At 37.6% G+C, this 21,471-nt stretch overlaps 1 protein-coding gene across 10 annotated transcripts in view; it reads right to left on the bottom strand.

Annotated features, from left to right (window-relative positions):
• Positions 1 to 12,457: 12,457 nt before the first annotated feature.
• Positions 12,458 to 21,471, bottom strand: part of KIAA0895 (KIAA0895 ortholog) — a 104,289-nt gene continuing 95,275 nt past the window's right edge. For 9 of the 10 annotated variants that reach the window (XM_032642248.1, XM_032642252.1, XM_032642255.1 and 6 more), the window contains one exon: positions 17,370 to 20,191. In XM_032642248.1, coding sequence (XP_032498139.1) covers positions 20,030 to 20,191 — 162 coding nt within the window. In that variant the 3' untranslated portion in view covers positions 17,370 to 20,029. Of the gene's footprint in view, positions 20,192 to 21,471 lie in introns of all 10 variants that reach the window. The other variant, XR_004351341.1, reaches the window with a different exon arrangement.

The following is a 21,471-nucleotide window of genomic DNA, read 5'->3' as shown; positions in this document are numbered from 1 at the left end:
CTATGAATTTTCTACACTATTAAATTCCCCCCATTCACTGACTCTAAAAGCCCAGGCACAGGGAGTCAAGAAAGGCCAAGACGAGGCCCAGCTCCAGCCACAGACTTGCTGGGTCCTGGGGGGCCACTTGTGAACTGCATTTCCCAGGCCCTCAGTTTCTATCCTGCTCTAAAGTGTTACATCTTACTGAGCTACCAAACAAGGAGCATTTCTCTCCTGGGCAGTGGGGCTCCCACTTCAGTGCATGGAAATATCTCCCTAGGAGCTCACTGGCATGCAGGTTCCTCAGCCCTGACTGTGAGAGTCTGATGCTGGAACACTGATTAGGTCTGCCTGTGGTCCAGCTGGGTTGATGAAGGTGCCCTGAGACACACACTTTGAGAAATACCGACGTGGAGGGGACTTTGTTTAAACAGAGTGCCAAGAAATGTGGCTGAACCCACTATAAATAATACCCCAAGATAGAGATGGGGTGACTGAAGCTTCAAGAAATGCACTAGTTTATAAGAATTTTAGTGTGGCTTTCACTGACTAGGTAAGGCATTCCTTTATCAGGGGTAATAACTACCTGGAACTATGAAGGAGATCAACAGGGTGCTCAACACATGAAGGGTCAAAGGTGACAAACAGCAGAAGAGCCACTGTGACGGTGACTGTTTTATCAAGAGTCTGAGTCCTTGGCTTGCTGTCCCAGTGGAGCTGGCAGTGAGGATCTTTCATTGCTTTAATTACCAAACACAAGACCAGCTTTCAAAGACTGATGTTGGGTAAATCATTATTTATAGAACTGGTAAGCAACTGGAGCTCTAGGAATTTTTCTGAACTTTTCTTCCGAATTTTTATGAACGTATCATTCTTCATTTACTTATCCAAGTCCAAATTACCAGAGGATGTTTTAGAAGTCCAATCTTTTCATATGTATCTCACAGAGGGGGCAAGTAGCCGTCAGACTGAGTGGTTTTGGTGCTGAGGCCAGCTGGTGCAGTGAATGCCTGGGAGGACCGGCCCCCCAGCCTTCACAGGCAGCTTCCAGCTGGACTCTGAAGGCAAAGGGCCCCGCTTCTTATCGGAAGCATACAGATATTTCATGTTCTCAAAGCATAGAATTGTCCCTGACAAATCTAGTCACACATCTAACCCTGAAACACCGCAGATGTTTCCCAAAGGCTCTCAGGAATCCCAGTTTATAGGAGATCTGTTTACCTGGTGAATGGGGTGAGAGGGGGCTAGACCTCTGTGTGATTTCCAGTATTTTATTTGAAGATAACCCACAAGTTTAAAGGGTCTGAAGGCTGCATTGTCAGGGGGTGTCTTGGGTCTGGGACAAAACCTGAAGACCCACAGAGCTGTTGTGTATCAAAGCAAGATGGTGTTAAGATGAGAAGTCATCAATTCCCTAGACTCACCTGTGTGTGATCCAGAAACAATGGGGGCCCCAGGTTGCAGGCCATTGTTATCTGCTGAGCTGAGAAATCTCTTTGGCCAGAGGATCTGGTGTCTTTTCTCTCTCATTTCTCTAAAAGGAAAACACTGGTTTTCCTGAGAAGTATCTTAGGTAATTATGTTAGGAAGCTGTGGTAAGATAAAATGGCATCTGAATATCAAATTGCTCACATTTCACATAGATATTGCTTATTTGAAATAGACATGTTAAAATGTTATTGAAGATCTCTCTCAAGACTGTAAATAGTATATACTTTAGCGTAGAATAGACTGTATATTTATATACAGAGTATGTATTTTGCTTTTCAGCCCAACTCATCTCAAGGAATTTTATGACAAACTTGTCAGTGAGTGACTTAAATTGGACAAAGAGGAAACAGATTTTGGAACAGGCCTGCAGGACACTTCAGAAGGCTCAAGCCTTCTCTTGAGCTCTTCAAAGTGACATGAAAATTTTTCCTGGAAAAGTTATGTTTGCTTAAAATCAGAGTGTATAGGGTGTAGCGCCAAGGGTCAATCAGCGAGATTAATCATCTTGAGGGCCTCCAGCCTGAGAAAAGGAAAAGTTGCAAGTGAAGGGGAAAAGAAGAGCTTGTGGTCCCTCTGCTGGACAGTTGTGGAGTGGCACCCAGAAATTCATGCCAGAACTCTTTCTGGTGCTCATAGAGCTCACCATCAAGAGAACTAGATCTTCCAACACAAAAAAGAGCTACTGTTCTACTAAATGCAAGGTCAGTTTACGTGTAAAAGCCAAGCTACATAATTAACTAGGAAAATACTGTAAATATTGATAGAGGTTATTTTTAAAAGGCAAGAAAACCAAATCTCTGATTTATCTAAATTTTAGAGTTTACTCCTTAGGTCATTACCTATTTGCTACTCTTAAGAACTTTGATATATATGGTGTTGGGACTTCTTCACATTTAGCTCATCCCCGTGTCAGAAAAAAATCTCCAGAGCTTTACAATCTCTTGAAATTGTCACCCACTGAAATTCTACTTTAAAAAAAATTGAAATATAGTTGACATACAATATTATGTTCATTTCAGGTATGCTACATAGCAATTTGATATTTGCATACATTATGAAATGATCACCTCAGTAAGTCTAGTCCCCATACAAAGTTATTACAATATTACTGACCATATTCTTTATGCTGTATATTACATCCCTATGGCTTATTTATTTTACAACTGGAGGTTTGTATCAATACCTCTTAATCCCCTTAACCTATTTCACCCACTCCCCCAACCCCATGCCCTCTGACACCACCCATTTGTTCTCTATATGAGTCTGTTTTCATTTTTTAAATTTGCTTTTTTAGATTCTGCATATTGGTGAGATCATACAGTATATGTGTCTTTGTCTGTCTGACTTATTTCACTTAGCATAATACCCTCTAGTTCCATCCATGTTGTTGTAAATGGCCAGATTTCCATTTTTCCAAGGCTGGATAACATTCCATTGCATATATATACCACATCTTCTTTATCCATTCATTTATTGATGGACACTTACATTGCGTCCATATCTTGGCTATTGTAAATAATGCTGCAGTGAACATTGGGTGCATATATCTTTTCAAATTAATGTTTTTGTTTTCTTTGGGTAAATACCCAGAGGTGATATTCCTGGATCATATGGCAGTTCTACTTTTAATTTTTTTTAGAAAACTCCATACTGTTTTCCATAGTGGCTACGTCAATTTACAATCCCACCAACAGTACAGGAGGGTTCCCTTTTCTGTACATCCTTGACACTGCTTGTTATTTTTTTGTCTTTTTCATAATAGCCATTCTGACAGGTGTGAGGCGTTATCTCACTGTGGTTTTGATTTGCATTTCCCTGATGATTAGTGATGTTGAACATCTTTTTATGTGTCTGTTGGCCATCTGTATGCCGTCTTTGGAAAAAATGTTCAGTTCCTCTGCCCATTTTTTTAATTGGGTTTTTTTTTAATGTTGAGTTGTATGATTTCTTTGTATATTTTGGATATTATCTTTTTATCAGATAAATTGTCTGCAAATATCTTCTCCCATTTGGTAGACTGCCTTTTTCAAAATTTATTTATTTATTTATTTATGGCTGTGTTGGGTCTCATTGCTGCACGCAGGCTTTCTCTAGTTGCGGTGAGCGGGTGCTACTCTTCACTGCAGTGTGTGGGCTTCTCATTGCAGTGGCTTCTCTTGTTGTGGAGCACAGGCTGTAGGTGTGCGGGCTTCAGTAGTTGTGGTTCGCAGGCTCTAGAGAGCAGCCTTAGTAGTTGTGGCGCATGGGCTTAGTTACTCTGCAGCATGTGGGATCTTCCTGGACCAGGGCTCGAACCCATGTCCCCTGCATTGGCAGGTGGATTCTTAACAACTGCGCCACCAGGGAAGTCCCTGCCTTTTTGTTTTGTTGATAGTTTCCTTTGCTGTGCAAAAGCTTTTTTCTTTGATGTAGTCCCATTTAGTTATTTTTGCTTTTGTTTCTCTTGATGGAGACAGATCCAAAAAAAAAATATTGCTAAGACCAACGTCAAAGAGTGTACTGCCTATGTTTTCTTCTAGTGGTTTTATGGTTTCAGGTCTTACATATAATTCTTGAATCTATTTTGAGTTTATTTCTGTATATGGTGTGAGTAGTCCAGTTTCATTCTTTTGCATGTAGCTGTGCAGGTTTTGCAACACCATTTATTCAAGAGGCTGTCTTTACCCCATTGTATATTCTTGCCTCCTCTGTCATAGATTAATTGGCCATATAAGCCTGGGTTTGTTTCTGGGCTCTCTATTCCATTGATCTCTATGTTGTTTTTTCTGCCACTACCATGCTATTTTGATCACTATATATTTGTAGTATAATTGGAAATTAGGGAGTCTTATGCCTCTAGTTTTGTTCTTCTTTAAGATTGTTTTAGCTATTTGGGGTCTTTGTGTTTCCATACAAATTTTATAATTATTTGTTCTAGTTCTGTAAAAAATGCCATTGGTATTCTAATAAGGATTACATTGAATCTGTAGATTGCCTTGGGTAGTATAATCATTTTAACAATATTAATTCTTCCAATCCATTTATGTCATCTTCAGTTTCTTTCATCAGTGTTTTATAGTTTTCCAAGTCTTTTACCTTCTTGGTTAGATTTACTCCTAGATGTTGTTTTCTTTTTGATGCAATTATAAGCGGGATTGTTTTCTTAATTTCTTTTCTCTATTGTTTACTAGTGTATAGAAATGCAACAGATTTCTGTGTATTAATTTTATATTCTAAAACTTTACTGTAAATATTAGTTTTAACAGTTTTTTGATGGCTTTAGGATTTTCTATATATAGTATCATGTCATGTGCAATCTACAAACAGTGACAGTTTTACTTCTTTTCAATTTGGATTCCTTCTGATTATTTTTCTTGTCTGATTACTATGGCTAGGACTTCCAATACTACGTTGAGCAAAAGTGGTGAGAGTGACCATCTTTGTCTTGCTCCTGATCTTAGAGGAAATGCTTTCAGCTTTTCATATTGAATATGATGTTGGCTGTGGATTTGTCATATATGGCCTTAATATGTTGAGGTATGTTCCTTCTATACTCTGTAGTTGAGTTTTTATCATGAAGGGATGTTGAAATTTGTCAAAATCTTTCTCTGTATCGAGATAATGCTATGATTTTCATTCTTCAGTTTGTTAATATGGTATATCACGATCGATTCATGGATGTTGAACCATCCTTGCATCCCTGGGATAAATCCCACTTGATCATGGTATGATCCTTTCAATGTGCTATTAAATTTGGTTTGCTAATAATTTTTTGAGAAATTTTGCATTTATATTCATCACAATAGTGGCCTGTAGTTTTCTCTGTAATGCTGGCCTCGTAGAATGAGTTTGGAAATGTTCCCTTTTCTTCAATTCTATGGAAGAGTGTGAGGAGGAGTGGCATTATTTTTTCTTTAAATGTTTGGTAGATTTCATCAGGGAAACCATCTGGTCCTAGGCTTTTCTTTGTTAGAGTTTTGATTACTAATTCAATCTCCTTACTCAGTATTGGTCTGTTTAGATTCTCCATTTCTTTCTTATTCAGTCTTGGTAGGTTGTGTGTTTCTAGGAATTTATCCATTTCTTATAGGTTACCCAATTTGTTGGTGTATTATTGTTCATGGTAGTCTAAAATTATCCTTTGTATTTCTGTGGTATCAGTTATAATATCGTTTTCATGTCTGAGTTTGATTTTTTTTCTTAGTCTAGCTAAAGGTTTGATTTCTTCTTTAACCCACTGGTTGTTCAGAAGCGTGTTGTTTAATTTCCACATATTTGTGAATTTTCCAGTTTTCCCCTCGTTATTGATTTCTAGTTCATACCATTTTGGTCAGAAAAGCTATTTGGTATTATCTCAATCTTCTTAAAGTTTCTAAGACTTTGTGATATGAACTCTATCTTGGAGAATGTTCTGTATGCACTTGAGAAGAATGTTTATTCTGCTGCTTTTGGATAGAATGTTCTGTATTTGTGTTACATAAATTTGGTCCAAAGTATAGTTCAAGTACATTTCCTTATTGATTTTCTGTCTGGATGACCTACCCATTGTTGAAAGTGGGATACTGGAAGTCCCCAACTATTATTGTATTGTTTTCTATTTCTCTCGTCAAATCTATTAGTATTTAATGTATTTGGGTGTTCCAATGTTGGATACACATATGATTGTTATATTCTCTTGAATTGACCTCTTTATCATTATATAGTGACCTTGTCTCCTGCTACAATTTTGGCTTAAAGTCTATTTTGTCTAATATAAGCATAGTTACCCCTGCTCTTTTTGGTTTCCACTTACATGAAATATCTTTTTCCGTCTCTTCACTTTGAGCCTATGTGTGACCTTAAAGCTGGAGTGAGTCTCTTGTAGGCAGAATATGGTTGGGTCTTGTTTTTTACCCATCCAGCCACTCTGTGCCTTTTGTTTGAAGAATTTAATCTGTTTACATTCTGAGTCATTATTGATATGAAAGAATTTATTAATGCCATCTTACTGTTTTCTAGAAGCTTTGTAGTTCCCTTGTTCCTTTCTCCCTCTCTTGGTGCCTTCCTTTGTGAATTGATGATTTTCCAGTGATCTGCTTTGATTCCCTTCTCCTTATCTTTTGTGAATCTACTGTAGGTTTTTGCTTTGTGGTTATCATGAGGTTTACATAAAACATCATAGATATAAAAGTCTATTTATGCTGATAACTTCAACTGCATACAAAACCTCTCTCCTTTAACTCCTTCCACTTTTACATTTTTGATGTCACAATTTACCTCTTTTTATGTTGTGTATTTATTAACAAATTGTTGTAGTTACAGTTATTTTAATACTCTTGTCCTTTAACCTTTGTACTAGGGTTATGTGATTAACACACCACCATATTACAATATTAGAATATTCTAAATTTGGCTATATGTTTACTTTTACCAGTATGTTACTAATTAGTGTCCTTTCATTTCAGCTTGAAGAACTCCTTTCAGCATTTATATTATTGAATTTTGAGTTCTTTATATATTCTAGATACAAGTCCCTTATCAGATACATGACTTAAAAACTTTTCTTCCATCCTGTGGGTCATATGTTCATTTTTTTGATGGTATTCTTTTATGAACAGGAGTACTTACTTATTTTTTATAATCACCTCTTCATATTAATTATAGATGTTTCCTTATTTTAGGGTTTTTTTAAAATTTAACTTTTATATTGGGGTATAGTTGATTGACAATGTTGTTCTAGTTTCAGGTGTACAGCAAAGTGATTCAGTTATACATATGCATATATCCATTCTTTTTCCATATAGGTTATTACAGATTATTGAGTAGAGTTCCCTGTGCTATACAGTAGATCCTTGTTGATTAATTTATGTATAGTAGTATGTATATGTTAATCCCCCAAATTCCTAATTTATCCCTCCCCTCCACCTTTCCCCTTTGATAACCAGAAATTTGTTTTCTAAGTGTGTGAGTCTGTTTCTGTTTTGTAAGTAAGGTTATTTGTATCATCTTTTTAGATTCCACATATAAGGAATATCATATGATATTTGTCTTTCTTTGACTTACTTCACTTATTATGATAACCTTGAGGTCCAGCCATGTTGCTGCAAATGGCATTATTTCATTCTTTTTTAGGGCTGAATAATATTTCATTGTATATATGTATCACATCGTCTTTATCCATTCCTCTGTCAATGGATATTTAGGTTGCTCCCATGTCTTGGCTATTGTAAATAGTGCTGCAATGAACATTGGGGTGCATGTGTATTTTTGAATTATGGTTTTCTTTGGATATATGCCCAGGAGTGGGATTGCTGGATCATATGGCAACTCAATTTTTAGTTTTTTAAGGAACCTCCATATTGTTCTCCATAGTGGTTCTACCAATTTACATTGCCACCAACAGTGAAGATTTTCTCCACACTCTCTCCAGCATTTATTGTTTGTAGACTTTTTGATGATGGCCATTCTGACTGGTGTGAGGTGATACCTCATTTTAGTTTTGATTTGCATTTCTCTAATAATTAGCGATCTTGAGCATCTCTTCATGTGCCTCTTGGCCATCTGTATGTCTTCTTTGGAGAAATGTCTGTTTAATCTGCTCATTTTTTGATTGAGTTGTCTGGTTGTTTGCTTGTTTGTTTTTGGATATTGAGCTGCATGAGCTGTTTGTAGATTTTGGTTATTAATCCCTTGTCAGTTGCATCATTTGCAAATATTTTCTCCCATTCTGTGGGTTATCTTTTTATGGTTTCCTTTGATGTGCAAAAGCTTTTAAGTTTAATTAGATCCCATTTGTTTATTTTTGTGTTTATTTCCATTACTATAGGAGATCAAAAAAGATATTGCTGTGATTTATGTCAAAGAGTGTCCTGCCTATGTTTTCCTCTGAGTTTTTATAGTGTCAGGTCTTACATTTAGGTCTTTAATCCATTTTGAGTTTTTGTGTATGGTGTTAGAAAATGTTCTAATTTCATTCTTTTACATGCGACTGTCCAGTTTTCCCAGCACCAATTATTGAAGATTGTATTTTCTCCATTGTATAGTCTTGCCTCCTTTGTCATAGATTAATTGACCGTGTGTGGGTTTATTTCTGGGGTTTCTATGTTGTTCCATTGATCTATATTTCTATTTTTGTGCCAGTACCATACTATTTTGATTAATGTAGCTTTGTAGTATAGTCTGAAATCAGGGAGCCTAATTCCTCTGGCTCCATTTTTCTTTCTCAGGATTGCTTTAGCTCTTTGGGGTCTTCTGTGTTGCCATACAAGGTAAAACATTTTTTTTGTTCTAGTTCTGAGAAAAATATTATTGGTAATTTGATAGAGATCATATTGAATCTGTAGATTAGCTAGTGTAGTATAGTCATTTTGACAATATTGATTCTTCCAATCCAAGAACATGATATATCCTTCCATCTGTTTGTGCCATCTTCAATTTCTTTCATCAGCATCTTATAGTTTTCAGAGTACAGGCCTTTTGCCTCTTTAGGTAGGTTTATTCCTAGGTATTTTATTCTTTTTGATGCGATGGTAAATGGATTGTTTCCTTAATTTCTCTTTCTGATCTTTTCATTGTTAGTGTATAGAAATTCAAGAGATTTCTTTGTATAAATTTTTTTTATCCTGCAACCTTACCAAATTCATTGATGAGCTCTAGTAGTTTTCTGGTAGCATCTTTAGGATTTTCTATGCATAGTATCATGTCATCTGCAAATGGTGACAGTTTTTCTTCTTTTCCAATTTGGTTTCCTTTTATTTGTTTTTCTTCTCTGATTGCCGTGGCTAGGACTTCCAAAACTATGTTGTATAAAAGTGGTGAGAGTGGACAACCTTGTCTTTTTCCTGATCTTAGAGGAAATGCTTTCAGCTCATTAAGTATGATGTTAACTGTGGGTTTGTCATATATGGTCTTTATTATGTTGAGGTAGGTTCCCTCTATGCCCACTCTCTGGAGGGTTTTTATAAATCGGTGCTGAATTTTGTCAAAACCTTTTGCTGCTTTTGAGATGATCCCATGGTTCTTATTCTTCAATTTGATGTGATGTAATACACTGATTTGTGGATACTGAAAAATCCTTGCATCCCTGGGATAAATCCCAGTTGATCATGTTGTATGATCCTTTTAATGTATTGTTGGATTTGGTTTCCTAGTATTTTGTTGAGGATTTTCGCGTCTAAGTTCATCAGTGATATTGGCCTGTAATTTTCTTTTTTTTGTGGTTTATCTTTGTCTGGTTTTGGTATTAGGGTGATGGTGGCCTCATAGAATGAGTTTGGGAGTGTTCTTTCCTCTGCAATTTTTTGGAATAGTTTGAGGACAGGTGTTGACTGTTCTCTAAATGTTCGATCGAATTCACCTGTGAAGCCATCTGGTCCTGTACTTGTGTTTATTGGAATCTTTTAAATCACAGTTTCAATTTTAGTACTTGTGATTTGTCTGTTCATATTTTCTATTTCTTCCTGGTGCAATCTTGGAAAGTTGTACCCTTCTAAGAATTTGTCCATTTCTTCTATATTGGTATATAGCTGCTTGTAGTAGTCTTTTATGATCCTTTGTATTTCTGTGGTGTCCACTGTAACATGTTTTTCATTTCTAATTTTATTGATTTGACCCTTCTCTTTTTTTCTTGAGTCTGGCTAAAGGTTTCTCAATTTTATTTATCTTTTCAAGGAACCAGCTCTTAGTTTCATTGATCTTTTCTATTGCTTTCTTCATCTCTATTTATTTCTGCTCTGACGTTTATGATTTCTTTCCTTCTACTAACTTTGGGTTTTGTTTGTTCTTCTTTCTTTAGTTGCTTTAGGTGTAAGTTTCCTTGTTTGAGATTCTTCTTGTTTCCTGAGGTAAAATTGTATTGCTATAAACTTCCTCTTATAACTGCTTTTGCTGCATCTGATAGGTTTTGGATCATCGTGCTTTCATTTTCATTTGTCTCTAGGTATTTTTTGGTTTTGTCTTTGATTTCTTCAGCCATCCATTGGTTGTTTAGTAGCATATTGTTTAGCCTCCACGTGTTTGTGATTTTTACATTTTTCTTCTCGTGTAGTTGATTTCTAATCTCATAGTATTGTGATCAGAAAAGATGCTTGATACGATTTTAATTTTCTTAAATTTACCAAGGCTTGCTTTCTGGCCCCCAGCATGTGACCTATCCTGGAGAATGTTCTGTGTGCACTTGAGAAGAATGTGTATTCTGCTGCTTTCCGATGAAATGTTCTATAAATATCAATTACATTCATCTGGTCTAATGTGTCATTTAAGGCCTTTTTTTCCTTTTGGATTTTCTGTCTGGGTGATCTGTCCATTGATGTAAGTGGGATGCTGAAGTCCCCCACTATTATTCTCTTACTGTGAATTTTTTCCTTTTATGTCTGTTAACATTTGCCTTATGTATTGAGTTGCTCCTGTGTTGCCTGCATATATATTTACAATTGTTATATCTTCTTCTTGGATTGGTCCCTTGATCATTATGTAGTGTCCTTCTTTGTCTCTTGTAACAGTCTTTATTTTAAAGTCTGTTTTGTCTGATATGAGTATTGCTACTCCAGCTTTCTTTTGATTTCCATTTACATGGAATACTTTTTTCCATCCCCTCACTTTCATCTGTATGTGTCTCTAGATCTGAGGTGGGTGTATCCATTCAGCCACTCTGTCTTTTAGTTGGAGCATTTAATCTATTTACATTTGAGGTAATTTATCAATATGTATGTTTTTACTGCAATTTTGTTAATTGTCTTGGGTTTGTTTTTGTAGGTCTTTTTTCTTCCCTTCCTCTTTCGTTCTCTTGTGATTTGATGACTATCTTCAGTGTTGTGTTTGGATTGCTTTTTCTTTTTTGTGTATCTACTGTCGGTTTGTGGTTACCATGAGATGTAGCAGCTTATACATAAAGTAGATTGTTTTAAGTTGCTGGCCTTTTAATTTCAAATGCATTTCCAATATCCCGCATTTTTATTCTCCTCTACCCACGATTGCTGGTTTTGATATATTTGTGTGTGGACAAATATGTATGCTTACTTTTACTGGTGAGCTTTACCATTCATAATTTTGTTTCTAGTTGTGGCCTTTTTATTTTTTGCTGCATTGGGTCTTTGTTGCTGCGTGTGGGCTTTCTCTAGTTGTGGCGAGCAGGGGCTACTCTTCATTGTGGTGCACAGGCTATAGGCACATAGTCTTCAGTAGTTGTGGCACACAGGCTCAGTAGTTGTGGCACATGGACTTAGTTGCTCCACAGCATTTGCGATCTTCCTGGACCAGGCATTGAACTAGTGTCCCCTGCATTGGCAGGAGGATTCTTAACCACTGCACCATCAGGGAAGTCCGCTGTGGCCTGTTCTTTTCCGCCTAGAGAAGTTCCTTTAGCATTTGTTGTAAGGCTGGTTTGGTGGTGCTGAATTCTCTCAGCTTTTGCTTGTCTGTAAAGCTTTTGATTTCTCTGTTGAATATGAACTAGAGCCTTGCTGGATAGAGTATTCTTGGTTGTAGGTTTTCCCCTTTCATCACTTTAAATATATCATGCCACTCCCTTCTGGCCTGCAGTTTCTGCTGAAAAATCAACTGATAACCATATGGGGACTCCCTGGTATGTTTTTATTGCTGTTTCCTTGTTGCTTTTAATATTTTCTCTTTGTCATTAATTTTTGTCATTTTGATTAATGTGTGTCTCGGCATGTTCCTCCTTGGTTTATACTGTAAGGGACTCTCTGCACTTCCTGGACTTGTTTTCTTTTCCATGTTAGGGAAGTTTTTAAGTTACTATCTCTTCAAATATTTTCTCAGGCCCTTTCTCTCTCTCTTCTCTTTCTGGGACCCCTATAATGCGAATGTTGGTGTGTTTAATGTTGTCTCAGTGGTCTCTTAGACTGTCCTTTCTTTTCATTCTTTATTCTGTTCCACAGCAGTGATTTCCACCAATCTGTCTTCCAGTTCACTTATTCTTCTGCCTCATTTATTTTGCTATTAATTCCTTCTAGTGTATTTTTCATTTCAGTTATTGTATTGTTCACCTGTTCGTTCTTTAAATCTTCTAGCTCTTTGTTAAACATTTCTTGTATCTTCTCAGTCTGTGCTTCCACTCTAAGATCTTGGATCAATTTTACTATCATTACTCTGAATTCTTATTCAGGCAGATTGCCTATCTCCACTTCACCTAGTTGTTTCTGGGGTTTTACATTGTTCCTTCATCTGGACCATATTTCTTTGCCATCTCATTTTGTTGAACTTTGTTTGTGGTCTCCATCTCAGGCTACAGGTTTGTAGTTCCTCTTGCTTCTGCTGTATGTCCCCTCGTGGGTGAGGGTTTTCTGGGAGTTTGTGCAGGCTTCCTGGTGGGAGGGACTGGTGGGTGGAGATGGGTCTTGTACCTCTGGTGGGCAGGGCCACTTCAAGGGGGTGTGTTTAGAGGCAGCTGTGGACTCATGACTTTAGACAGGCTGCCTGCTATAGGTGGGGCTGTGTTCCCACTCTGTTGGTTGTTTGGCCTGAGGTGGCCCAGCACTGAAGCCTACAGGCTGTTGGGTAGGGCCAGGTCTCACTGCCAAAATGGCAACCTCTGGGAGAGCTCACACCGATGAATACTCCCTGGGGCCTCCACCACCAGTGTCTTTACCCCCACAGTGAGCCACAGCTGACTCCTGCCTCCCCAGGAGACTCTCCAAGACCTGAAGGTAGGTCTGGCCCAGGCTCCTATGGAGTCACTACTTTGTGGTGGTTCCCAGTGCTCATGATACCTTGTGTGTGTGTGCTCCCCAAGTCCCTGTTTCCCTCAGTCCTGTGGAGCTCCTGCACTCAAGCCCTGCTGGCCTTTGAAGCCAAATGCTCTGTGAGCTTCTCCTCCTGATGCCAGACCCCAGGCTGGGGCTCAGAACTCTCAGTCCTGTGGGAGAGCCCCTGTGATATAATTATTTTCCTGTGTGTGTCGCCTACCTGGCAGGTACAGGATTTGGTATCACAAAAGTGCCCCTCCTACCATCTCATTGTGGCTTTGTCTTTGGATGTAGAGTACCTTTTTTGGTAGGTTCCAGTTTTTTCGTCTATGGTTGTTTACCAGTTAGTTGTGATTTTGGTGTTTTTGTGATAGGAGGTGAGTTCAAGTCCTTCTACTCTGCCATCTTGTCTCCTCCTTCAAGAGTATTTAATTTATAAAATGTCGTTTGTTTTCTTGGCTTGTGATTTTGGTTCTAAGGTATGTAACTAACTGGAAATAGCAGTGCATGCAGATTTATACCGTAGTAGTCTATTTTTGTAAAAAATGAAGGATGAGATATATATACATATATTTGTGTTTGCCTGTGTATGCACAAACTGATAAGTTTTATAAGAAACTGAAAATAGTAGTTATCTCTGGTGGGAGAGAACAGGGATGGGAGCCACAGGTGGGAAGGAGAATTTGTATCATTTATTAATATGAAACTTAAAAAATTTCAAAATGCAGTGATTAAATCTAGAATTCTGCTAACACAGTGAATAAAACAATAAACATGAACTCAAAAATGCAAGAAAGATTTAAAGACCATATGTGCATATAGTAAAGTCAAATAAAAATAGTAGGGAGTAAAAGTGAGTTTCTTACTCCTGACTTCTAGTCCTTCAGTATCACCACTCTTACCTGTATCTCATGTAGCCTACCAGAGATGTTCTGTGACTATACAAGTGTACATGTACATACACATACCGTCCCCCCACCCTTTTTAAAAATAAAATAGAAACTGACTTCAAACACCATTCTGAAACATGCTTTTTACTTAACAATAGATTTTGGAGATTGTTCTACAATGATGTAGAATCTAAATCAATATGTACAGGCCTACTTTATTTTTAAATAGGCTATATAGTTTTAACATATAAATATGTCATCTAACTAGTTCCTTGCTAATGAATTTTAAGGTTGCTTCCACTCTATTTTTACCACAAAGATATATGTGTACATATATTTTTGCATATGTGTGCAATGTATATATGATGAATAAGTGTGTGATAGTGTGTGTGTCTGTACTTATTGTGGAATTGTTGGGTTAAGGATATATATGCTTTTAATATTTTCATGTATTTTCTAATAGAGCTCTAAAATCAACTTATCAAAAACATCCTTTTGAGATTGTGCTTGGAAGCACCTCTTGGAAGGCAGATCTAGTGGTAATGAACTCTCTCAGCTTTAGTCTGTGTGGGCAAGTCTTTATCTGTCCTTCATTTCTGATGGAAAACTTTGCCAGAGTATTCTTGGTTGGCAGTTTTCTCTCAGCACTTTGAATATATCACCCCACTGTCTCCTGGCCTGTAAGGTTTTCACTGAGAAATCTGCTAATAACAGTATGGAGGGTCCCTTTTAAGTTACAAGCTTCTTTTCTCTTGCTGCTTTTAAGATTCTCTTTGTCTTTTATAGTTTTATTACAGCATGTCTTGAAGAGGGTCTCTTTGAGTTTGGTGACCTTATGAACTTGGATATCCAAATCTTCCCTCAGATTTGGGAAGTTCTCAGCCATTATTTCTGTAATAAGCTGTCTGCCCCCTTCTCCCTCTGAAACTCTAATAATTTGCAAGTTGTTTCTTTTGATTGTATCCCATAGATCACATAGGCTTTCATTACCCTTTTTCATTCTTTGTTTTCCTCTGACTGAATAATCTCAAAGCTCCCATCTTCTACCTCACAGATTCTTTCTTCTGATTGACACATTCTGATATTGATGCTACTATATTTTTCATTTCATTCACTGTATTTTTCTACTTCAGAATTTGTTTGGTCCTTTATGATTTTTCTTTGTTAAACTGCTCATTTTTATTCAAGTATTTTCTTGATTTCATCAAATTGTCTATTCTTGTAGCTCACTGAGCTTCCTTAAACAGTTATTTTTCATTCTTTATCAGGTAAATCACAGATCTCCATGTCTTTGGAATCAACTACTGGATTATCATAATCCTTTGATAGTGTCATGTTTTCTTAAGTTTTGCTTTGTTGTCTTTGTATCTGAAGTAGCAGTTGCTTCCTCTAGTCTTTACTAACTGCTTCAGCAGAGAACTAACTTCAATCATCCCTGCTAGAGATTCTGAGGCTTCCTCAGATCAGCTATGGGTAAGCCTGCTCCACACTTCTTGGCCTCTTATGGCAGAATCCTTAAGCTTGTACATCTTCTCTTGAGTCTGCAATGCAAAAGGTTAGGTGCTGACAACCTCCCTTCTGCTTTCCCAAGTGTGGGGCTAAAGCTCACATCTGTTGTCTCCCTTGGGCCTGCAGATTCAGTTGGGCTTTTTTTGCATGTTCACTAGCCGTCTGCCAAAGCTTGCTCTTGATGCTATCAGGAGTGAGACAGGAAGCCACAGAGTGGGGGGGGGTGTGTGGGTGAGGCACATGGAGCACTACTGGTTCCCACGGGCTGGTCAGGGAGACCCACAGGTAAGGTGTCCCCAGTGCCATGTGGGCTAGCTTCTTGATGGGGCTGTGAATTAGTAGGCTCTGTGACTCTTTAATGCCCTCCAAGAGTCCTATCTGCTATTCTCCTAGCACCTTCCCACCCCCTCATCATGCAGCTCAAGATTCAGTAGTCTGGATGAGGCAAGAGAGAAATGAGCCTCTTTGGTGGCTTCCCACATAGTTGGAGAAGCTGGGTACTCAGTCACTTGCATTTTCCCCTCCAGGAGAAATCACGGGCTGAGAAGGTCTCTCTTGGCCCTGAACTGTGCCACCTTGAGGGAAGGATAATGAGGATAAAATCAAACTGTTCCTCTTCAAAGCATCTAAACTCATTTATTGCTCCAAAAATGTGCTGAAAATTCTCCACTGGAAACCCAGACTTTCACAAAGGTGCTCTTGTCTGTGGGTGACTGTCTAAGATAGTACTTTCCAAGGGTTTCCACACTGCAGCCGAGAGGGCCTGGAGCTGGTTCACAGGCCACTGCAGGGTCCATGCCAGGACCTGGGTCTGTATGCCTATAAGCCAATGCATGGGCAGGAAAGATTCCTACCAGGTTGCCTGGCGATTCCTACAAAGTTGCTTGGTGTTGGATCCCTAAGCTCCCACAGGTCATTTCTGTCTGTATATGGATACCAAATTGCTGTGGGTGGAGGACACAAATGAGGGGAAGCTTTTTCAGCCATGCTGATGTCACTTCTGAAGCTGGTCATCTTTTGTTGGGATAACTGGATAGCTGGGAAGAAATGAATGCTCAGTAATCTCTTAGTGGTCAGATTTCTGCTCTTTGCTTCATCCTCTTTCTTTAGGTACAATTCTTTTCAGTTCTGAAGGCTAGAAGTTCAAGATCAAGGTGTTGGAAAGCTTGATTTTTCCTGAGAACCATAAGGGAAGGATCTGTTCGGGGCCTCTCTCCTTGGCTTGCAGATGGCTGCCCTCTTGCTTCCTCTTCATGTGCTTTTCCCTCTGCATACTTGAAATTCCACACATTCTTAAAGCTAGCTAACAAACACTGGTATTTCTCATCCTGGCAGTTTCAAGATATTAATTCCTTTAGCCACTAGAATCAGAGTGAACAAAAATGAATGAAATCATAGCCAGCTGACAAGGCTTTCACAAGTGCCATAAAGGTTTGAATCCAAAGACCGAGACACTTAAGGATAAAGTGCTGACTCCCTTGGGCATCTGCTGAAGGGCTCAAAGGATCTCCTCAGGGCCTGTGATGACCCAAGCAACTGTATTCTTGGTCTACTCCTTCCCCTAGGCTAAAGTTGCTCAGGTTCCAAACAAGCCTCGCAAAGAGTGGTAATAAAATACTGTAAATACTCACTACTTTGCAAGTGATCTTTGTCTCTGTGCTTCAAACACATGAACAGGCCCATTTACTATGGTTTACATTCTCTTGGTAACACTTTTTGGGTATGGTACTGGCAGTGCTGTAACCTGGGTGTGTGCCACTCTTCCTCACTGGACTGTGGAACATTTGTCTTCATCAGAGGACCTCTGACACTCAGCACAGATTCTGCTCCTCAGTTGGTTCTGCATAAAAGTTTATTCAATAAACAAACAGGGTAGTAAATTAAGACAGAATTTTCCCTCTCTCCTTTTCCCTATGCCCCATGGGAGTATATGCTAATTAGGGGAACTAATTAGGGGAAAGGTAGAGTGTGGCAAATATATTTCTCTATAAATAAGAATACTAGAAGACAAACATGATTGATGATATTTTCAATAATTACAATAAAAAACTCAGAAATACCACAATAAAAATATAATTAGGTTTTAAAAGAAGTTTGCATGCATATATATCCAAATAGTTCATTTAAGAACCTCAGTGCTATTTATTTCTATTACAGCTAGACACAAAATGCTCAAAGATTGAAAATATAAAGAAATGAAGACTATGTTTGCAGACTATTTTACTTTGAAACTGTCTGGTGTGAAAACCTAACAAACAGTTTATTAGAATTTGTATTTGATACAACTATATGTTAGAATTTCAGTGGAAAAAATTGATGAAATCCTAATGATCAATAGCCTATAGTAAATGACTATTCTAATTAAAACAAATATGATCTTCAACTATTCTCCTAAGTACTGCTGCTGTAATTTTCTATTTATAAAAACTTTCATTTTAGAGAAAACTGACCTTAATGCTATTTCAAGAAAAAGAATAAACATTAAATCTTCAATCTCAACTTTTAAAGCTTAGAGCTCTTTATTTAAGTATTTCTGCTAATCTTAAACTACTTTTGGTTCATTGCTAACCTTTGAAATATCTTAATGTGATTTAAGGTCTTTTTTTTTTTTTTTTGTCTAGATAGTGCTCATATTTTTTGTCCTTATACCAAAGCAGTAAGGCAAGAAAGTGTTTCCTTTTTCAGATCACGTAATATCTATCCATTTTAAAATTCAGGGACTACAAACAATCCTACCAATAGGAAATTAAGGCTGCTGTGATTTTCCTTTATATTTAAACCATAACATAAGATTAGCAGTGTTATTGCCTACAAATGCTGAATTTATAATCATTTGCCCTTAAGTCACAGGACATAAATATTGCCATTTCTGTCTGTACTTCAACCCCAGCTAGTAAGACATTGTCTTCACAGTTACCTTTGATAAGTCTGAAGATGAAGTCAGAAAACACTACACAAAGCTAAAACTGGATGACTCTGCTACAAAGAAATAATGCTTGAGAGGACAAGAGTGGTCTTCTGGTGTCTGGTTAGTGTTGGTGCACTGTGCCCCCAGTGCAGGTCACACTCCAGCCAGCATGACACAGGTATGGGCACCTTCAGTACTCTAAAGGGCCTTGCCTGCTACTGCCAAAGGTGAAATGCGTGGCTTTGCAAGAACTACCAGGTGCCAATTAGAGTATATCGTGTTTCTTGGAGGTTTGTTGAAGTATATCATTCTTTGAGGCGCCCTTCCAGATATGTGAAAGAGAAAAATCCCATAACCTTGTCTGCAAAAGAGTTTCTAAAATATGAATGTGAACCAGACTTTGCAATATACATCTACCAGTGTTAGCACCATATTTAAGTCTGAATTGAGGTAAAGATAAACTCTCAGATAGACTTTGGGTAGAAATTACAGTAGCAATTTTGAATGGGGTGTTTACAGCAGTATTCTTTCTGATTAAGTTTGAAAAACTACTTGATCCCAAGTATACCTATTATACCTATCCAAGTATATACTGAAATTGATAAATCACAAAGCTTTTAGCAGGAGAAATGTAGTAAAACAGAACTCATGTTCTTGAAATTCAAAGTATGTCATTATTGGCTTGATGAAGTCAAAGATTTTGATAGTTTATCAAATGACAATGCCCAGAAATTCTGTTTCTCAGAGTATATAGTCAAGCTTACTGTAGATGCTACCCAGTCAACATCCAGCTCCTATATGATATATCCCCTGCTCATTGCTCCATTTAATAAAAAAGGTAAGTAGCTTCTCTCTTCCCCAACTATTTTGATTTATGTAGAGAAACCTCTGAGACTTGGGAAGCAAAGACCCTAAAACGTGGTTAAAATTTTGAAGGTGTCCAGTGTGTTTCAGCAGATGAAAACCAAATTTAGTTAAGGGATAACTGGAAAAAATATGGTAATCTTCTACTTTAGTTCCTATAAGCTAATAAGGTGAAACAATAATGTGTAAAATAAAGAACTATGAAAACTTTTCAAATTGCTTTTCCCCTCCCTTTAACATTACTTAACATATAAGAAAATAAGAAATCTTAAATTTCTTATTTTCTAGCTTTTGGGAGCATAACACAGACTAATTTTTCAAAGGAGAATAATTACCATTATTTATTAAATAAAATATTACCTTGAAGTTTGAACAACACAGGAATTCCATCTCTAGTAAGAGCTGGTCTTGGTTCTCAGGCAGAAGTTTATCACTCAATTTGACCAAGATTCCTCAAAAACACCCATCAGCAGTATTTTCATCTGACTCTGTTGAGATTCAGATGAAAACAGGAGTAACCTTCCCCTGTAGCCTATAGAAACATTTTAGGGAAACAGTTTAAAGTTTGTTCTTAACCTAAATATTCAGCTGAATACTGCAGACCATTCTTCAGAAAACTCATGTAAACAGTCATTCTTCTTTTATAAATCTGCTGGTGCTAACTGCACCTAATTGGTAATATACATGGAGGTATAGCTTAGCTATGTTTGCAAGAATGCTAATTAATATATAAGATCTTTCAGTTCCCTGTCAGTCAGTTCATTCACTTCCATGATCTTCTCTAAGTGTTCCATATATCGGCCATGGTCCTGCAGAAAGTGAGGGACCCTCATGTTTTCAGTAACTGCCAATCCTTTTAAGCGATCCACATCTTCATAAGAGACCTGAAAAAAGGAAGATGGGTTACTTTTTAAATGTGACTACCAGTTAAATTTTGAAGAGCAATTTCTTCCTTTGGTCTTAAGTGAAACTTTATGTAGACTGTTTTTGAAATTACTCCCTAATACCTGGAAAATGACAAAATTTACTGTGTTAAATAAGAACGTATTTATCTGCCCCTTCATACCATGACTATATATATATATATATATATATGTTTTTAACATCTTTATTGGAGTATAATTGCTTTACAATGGTGTGTTAGTTTCTGCTTTACGACAAAATGAATCAGTTATATATATACATATTTTCCCATATCTCTTCCCTCTTGTGTCTCCCTCCCTCCCACCCTCCCTATCCCACCCCTCCAGGTGGTCACAAAGCACTGAGCTGATCTCCCTGTGCTATGCGGCTGCTTCCCACTAGCTATCTACCGTATGTTTGATAGTGTATATACGTCCATGCCTCTCTCTCGCTTTGTCACAGCTTACCCTTCCCCCTCCCCATATCCTCAAGTCCATTCTCTAGTAGGTCTGTGTCTTTATTCCTGTCTTACCCCTAGGTTCTTCATGACATTTTTTTCCTTCAATTCCATATATATGTGTTAGCATTCGGTATTTGTCTTTTTCTGACTTACTTCACTCTGTATGACAGACTCTAGGTCTATCCACCTCATTACAAATAGCTCAATTTCGTTTCTTTTTATGGCTGAGTAATATTCCATTGTATATATGTGCCATATCTTCTTTATCCATTCATCTGATGATGGACACTTAGGTTGCTTCCATGTCCTGGCTATTGTAAATAGTGCTGCAATGAACATTGTGGTACCTGACCCTTGTTGAATTATGGTTTTCTCAGGGTGTATGGCCAGTAGTGGGATTGCTGGGTCATATGGTAGTCCTATTTGTAGTTTTATAAGGAACCTCCGTACTGTTCTCCATAGTGGCTGTATCAATTTACATTCCCACCAACAGTGCAAGAGTGTTCCCTTTTCTCCACACCCTCTCCAGCATTTATTATTTCTAGATTTTTTGATGATGGCCATTCTGACTGGTATGAGATGATATCTCATTGTAGTTTTGATTTGCATTTCTCTAATGATTAGTGATGTTGAGCATTCATGTGTTTGTTGGCAGTCTGTATATCTTCTTTGGAGAAATGACCATGACTATATTTTTTAAAATCTAGTCAGTATTTGATTTAACAATCTATCTTGGATCTACAGTTTGTCTAGAAATTGAACTAAACTTAATATATGTGTATGAAAGACTGAACCTAAACA

The sequence above is a fragment of the Phocoena sinus genome, chromosome 9 (genome assembly GCF_008692025.1).
Source record: "Phocoena sinus isolate mPhoSin1 chromosome 9, mPhoSin1.pri, whole genome shotgun sequence".
NCBI lineage: Eukaryota > Metazoa > Chordata > Mammalia > Artiodactyla > Phocoenidae > Phocoena > Phocoena sinus.
The sequence above is the reverse complement of the archived record's forward strand: the minus strand, read 5'-3'. Positions and strand labels throughout refer to the sequence as shown.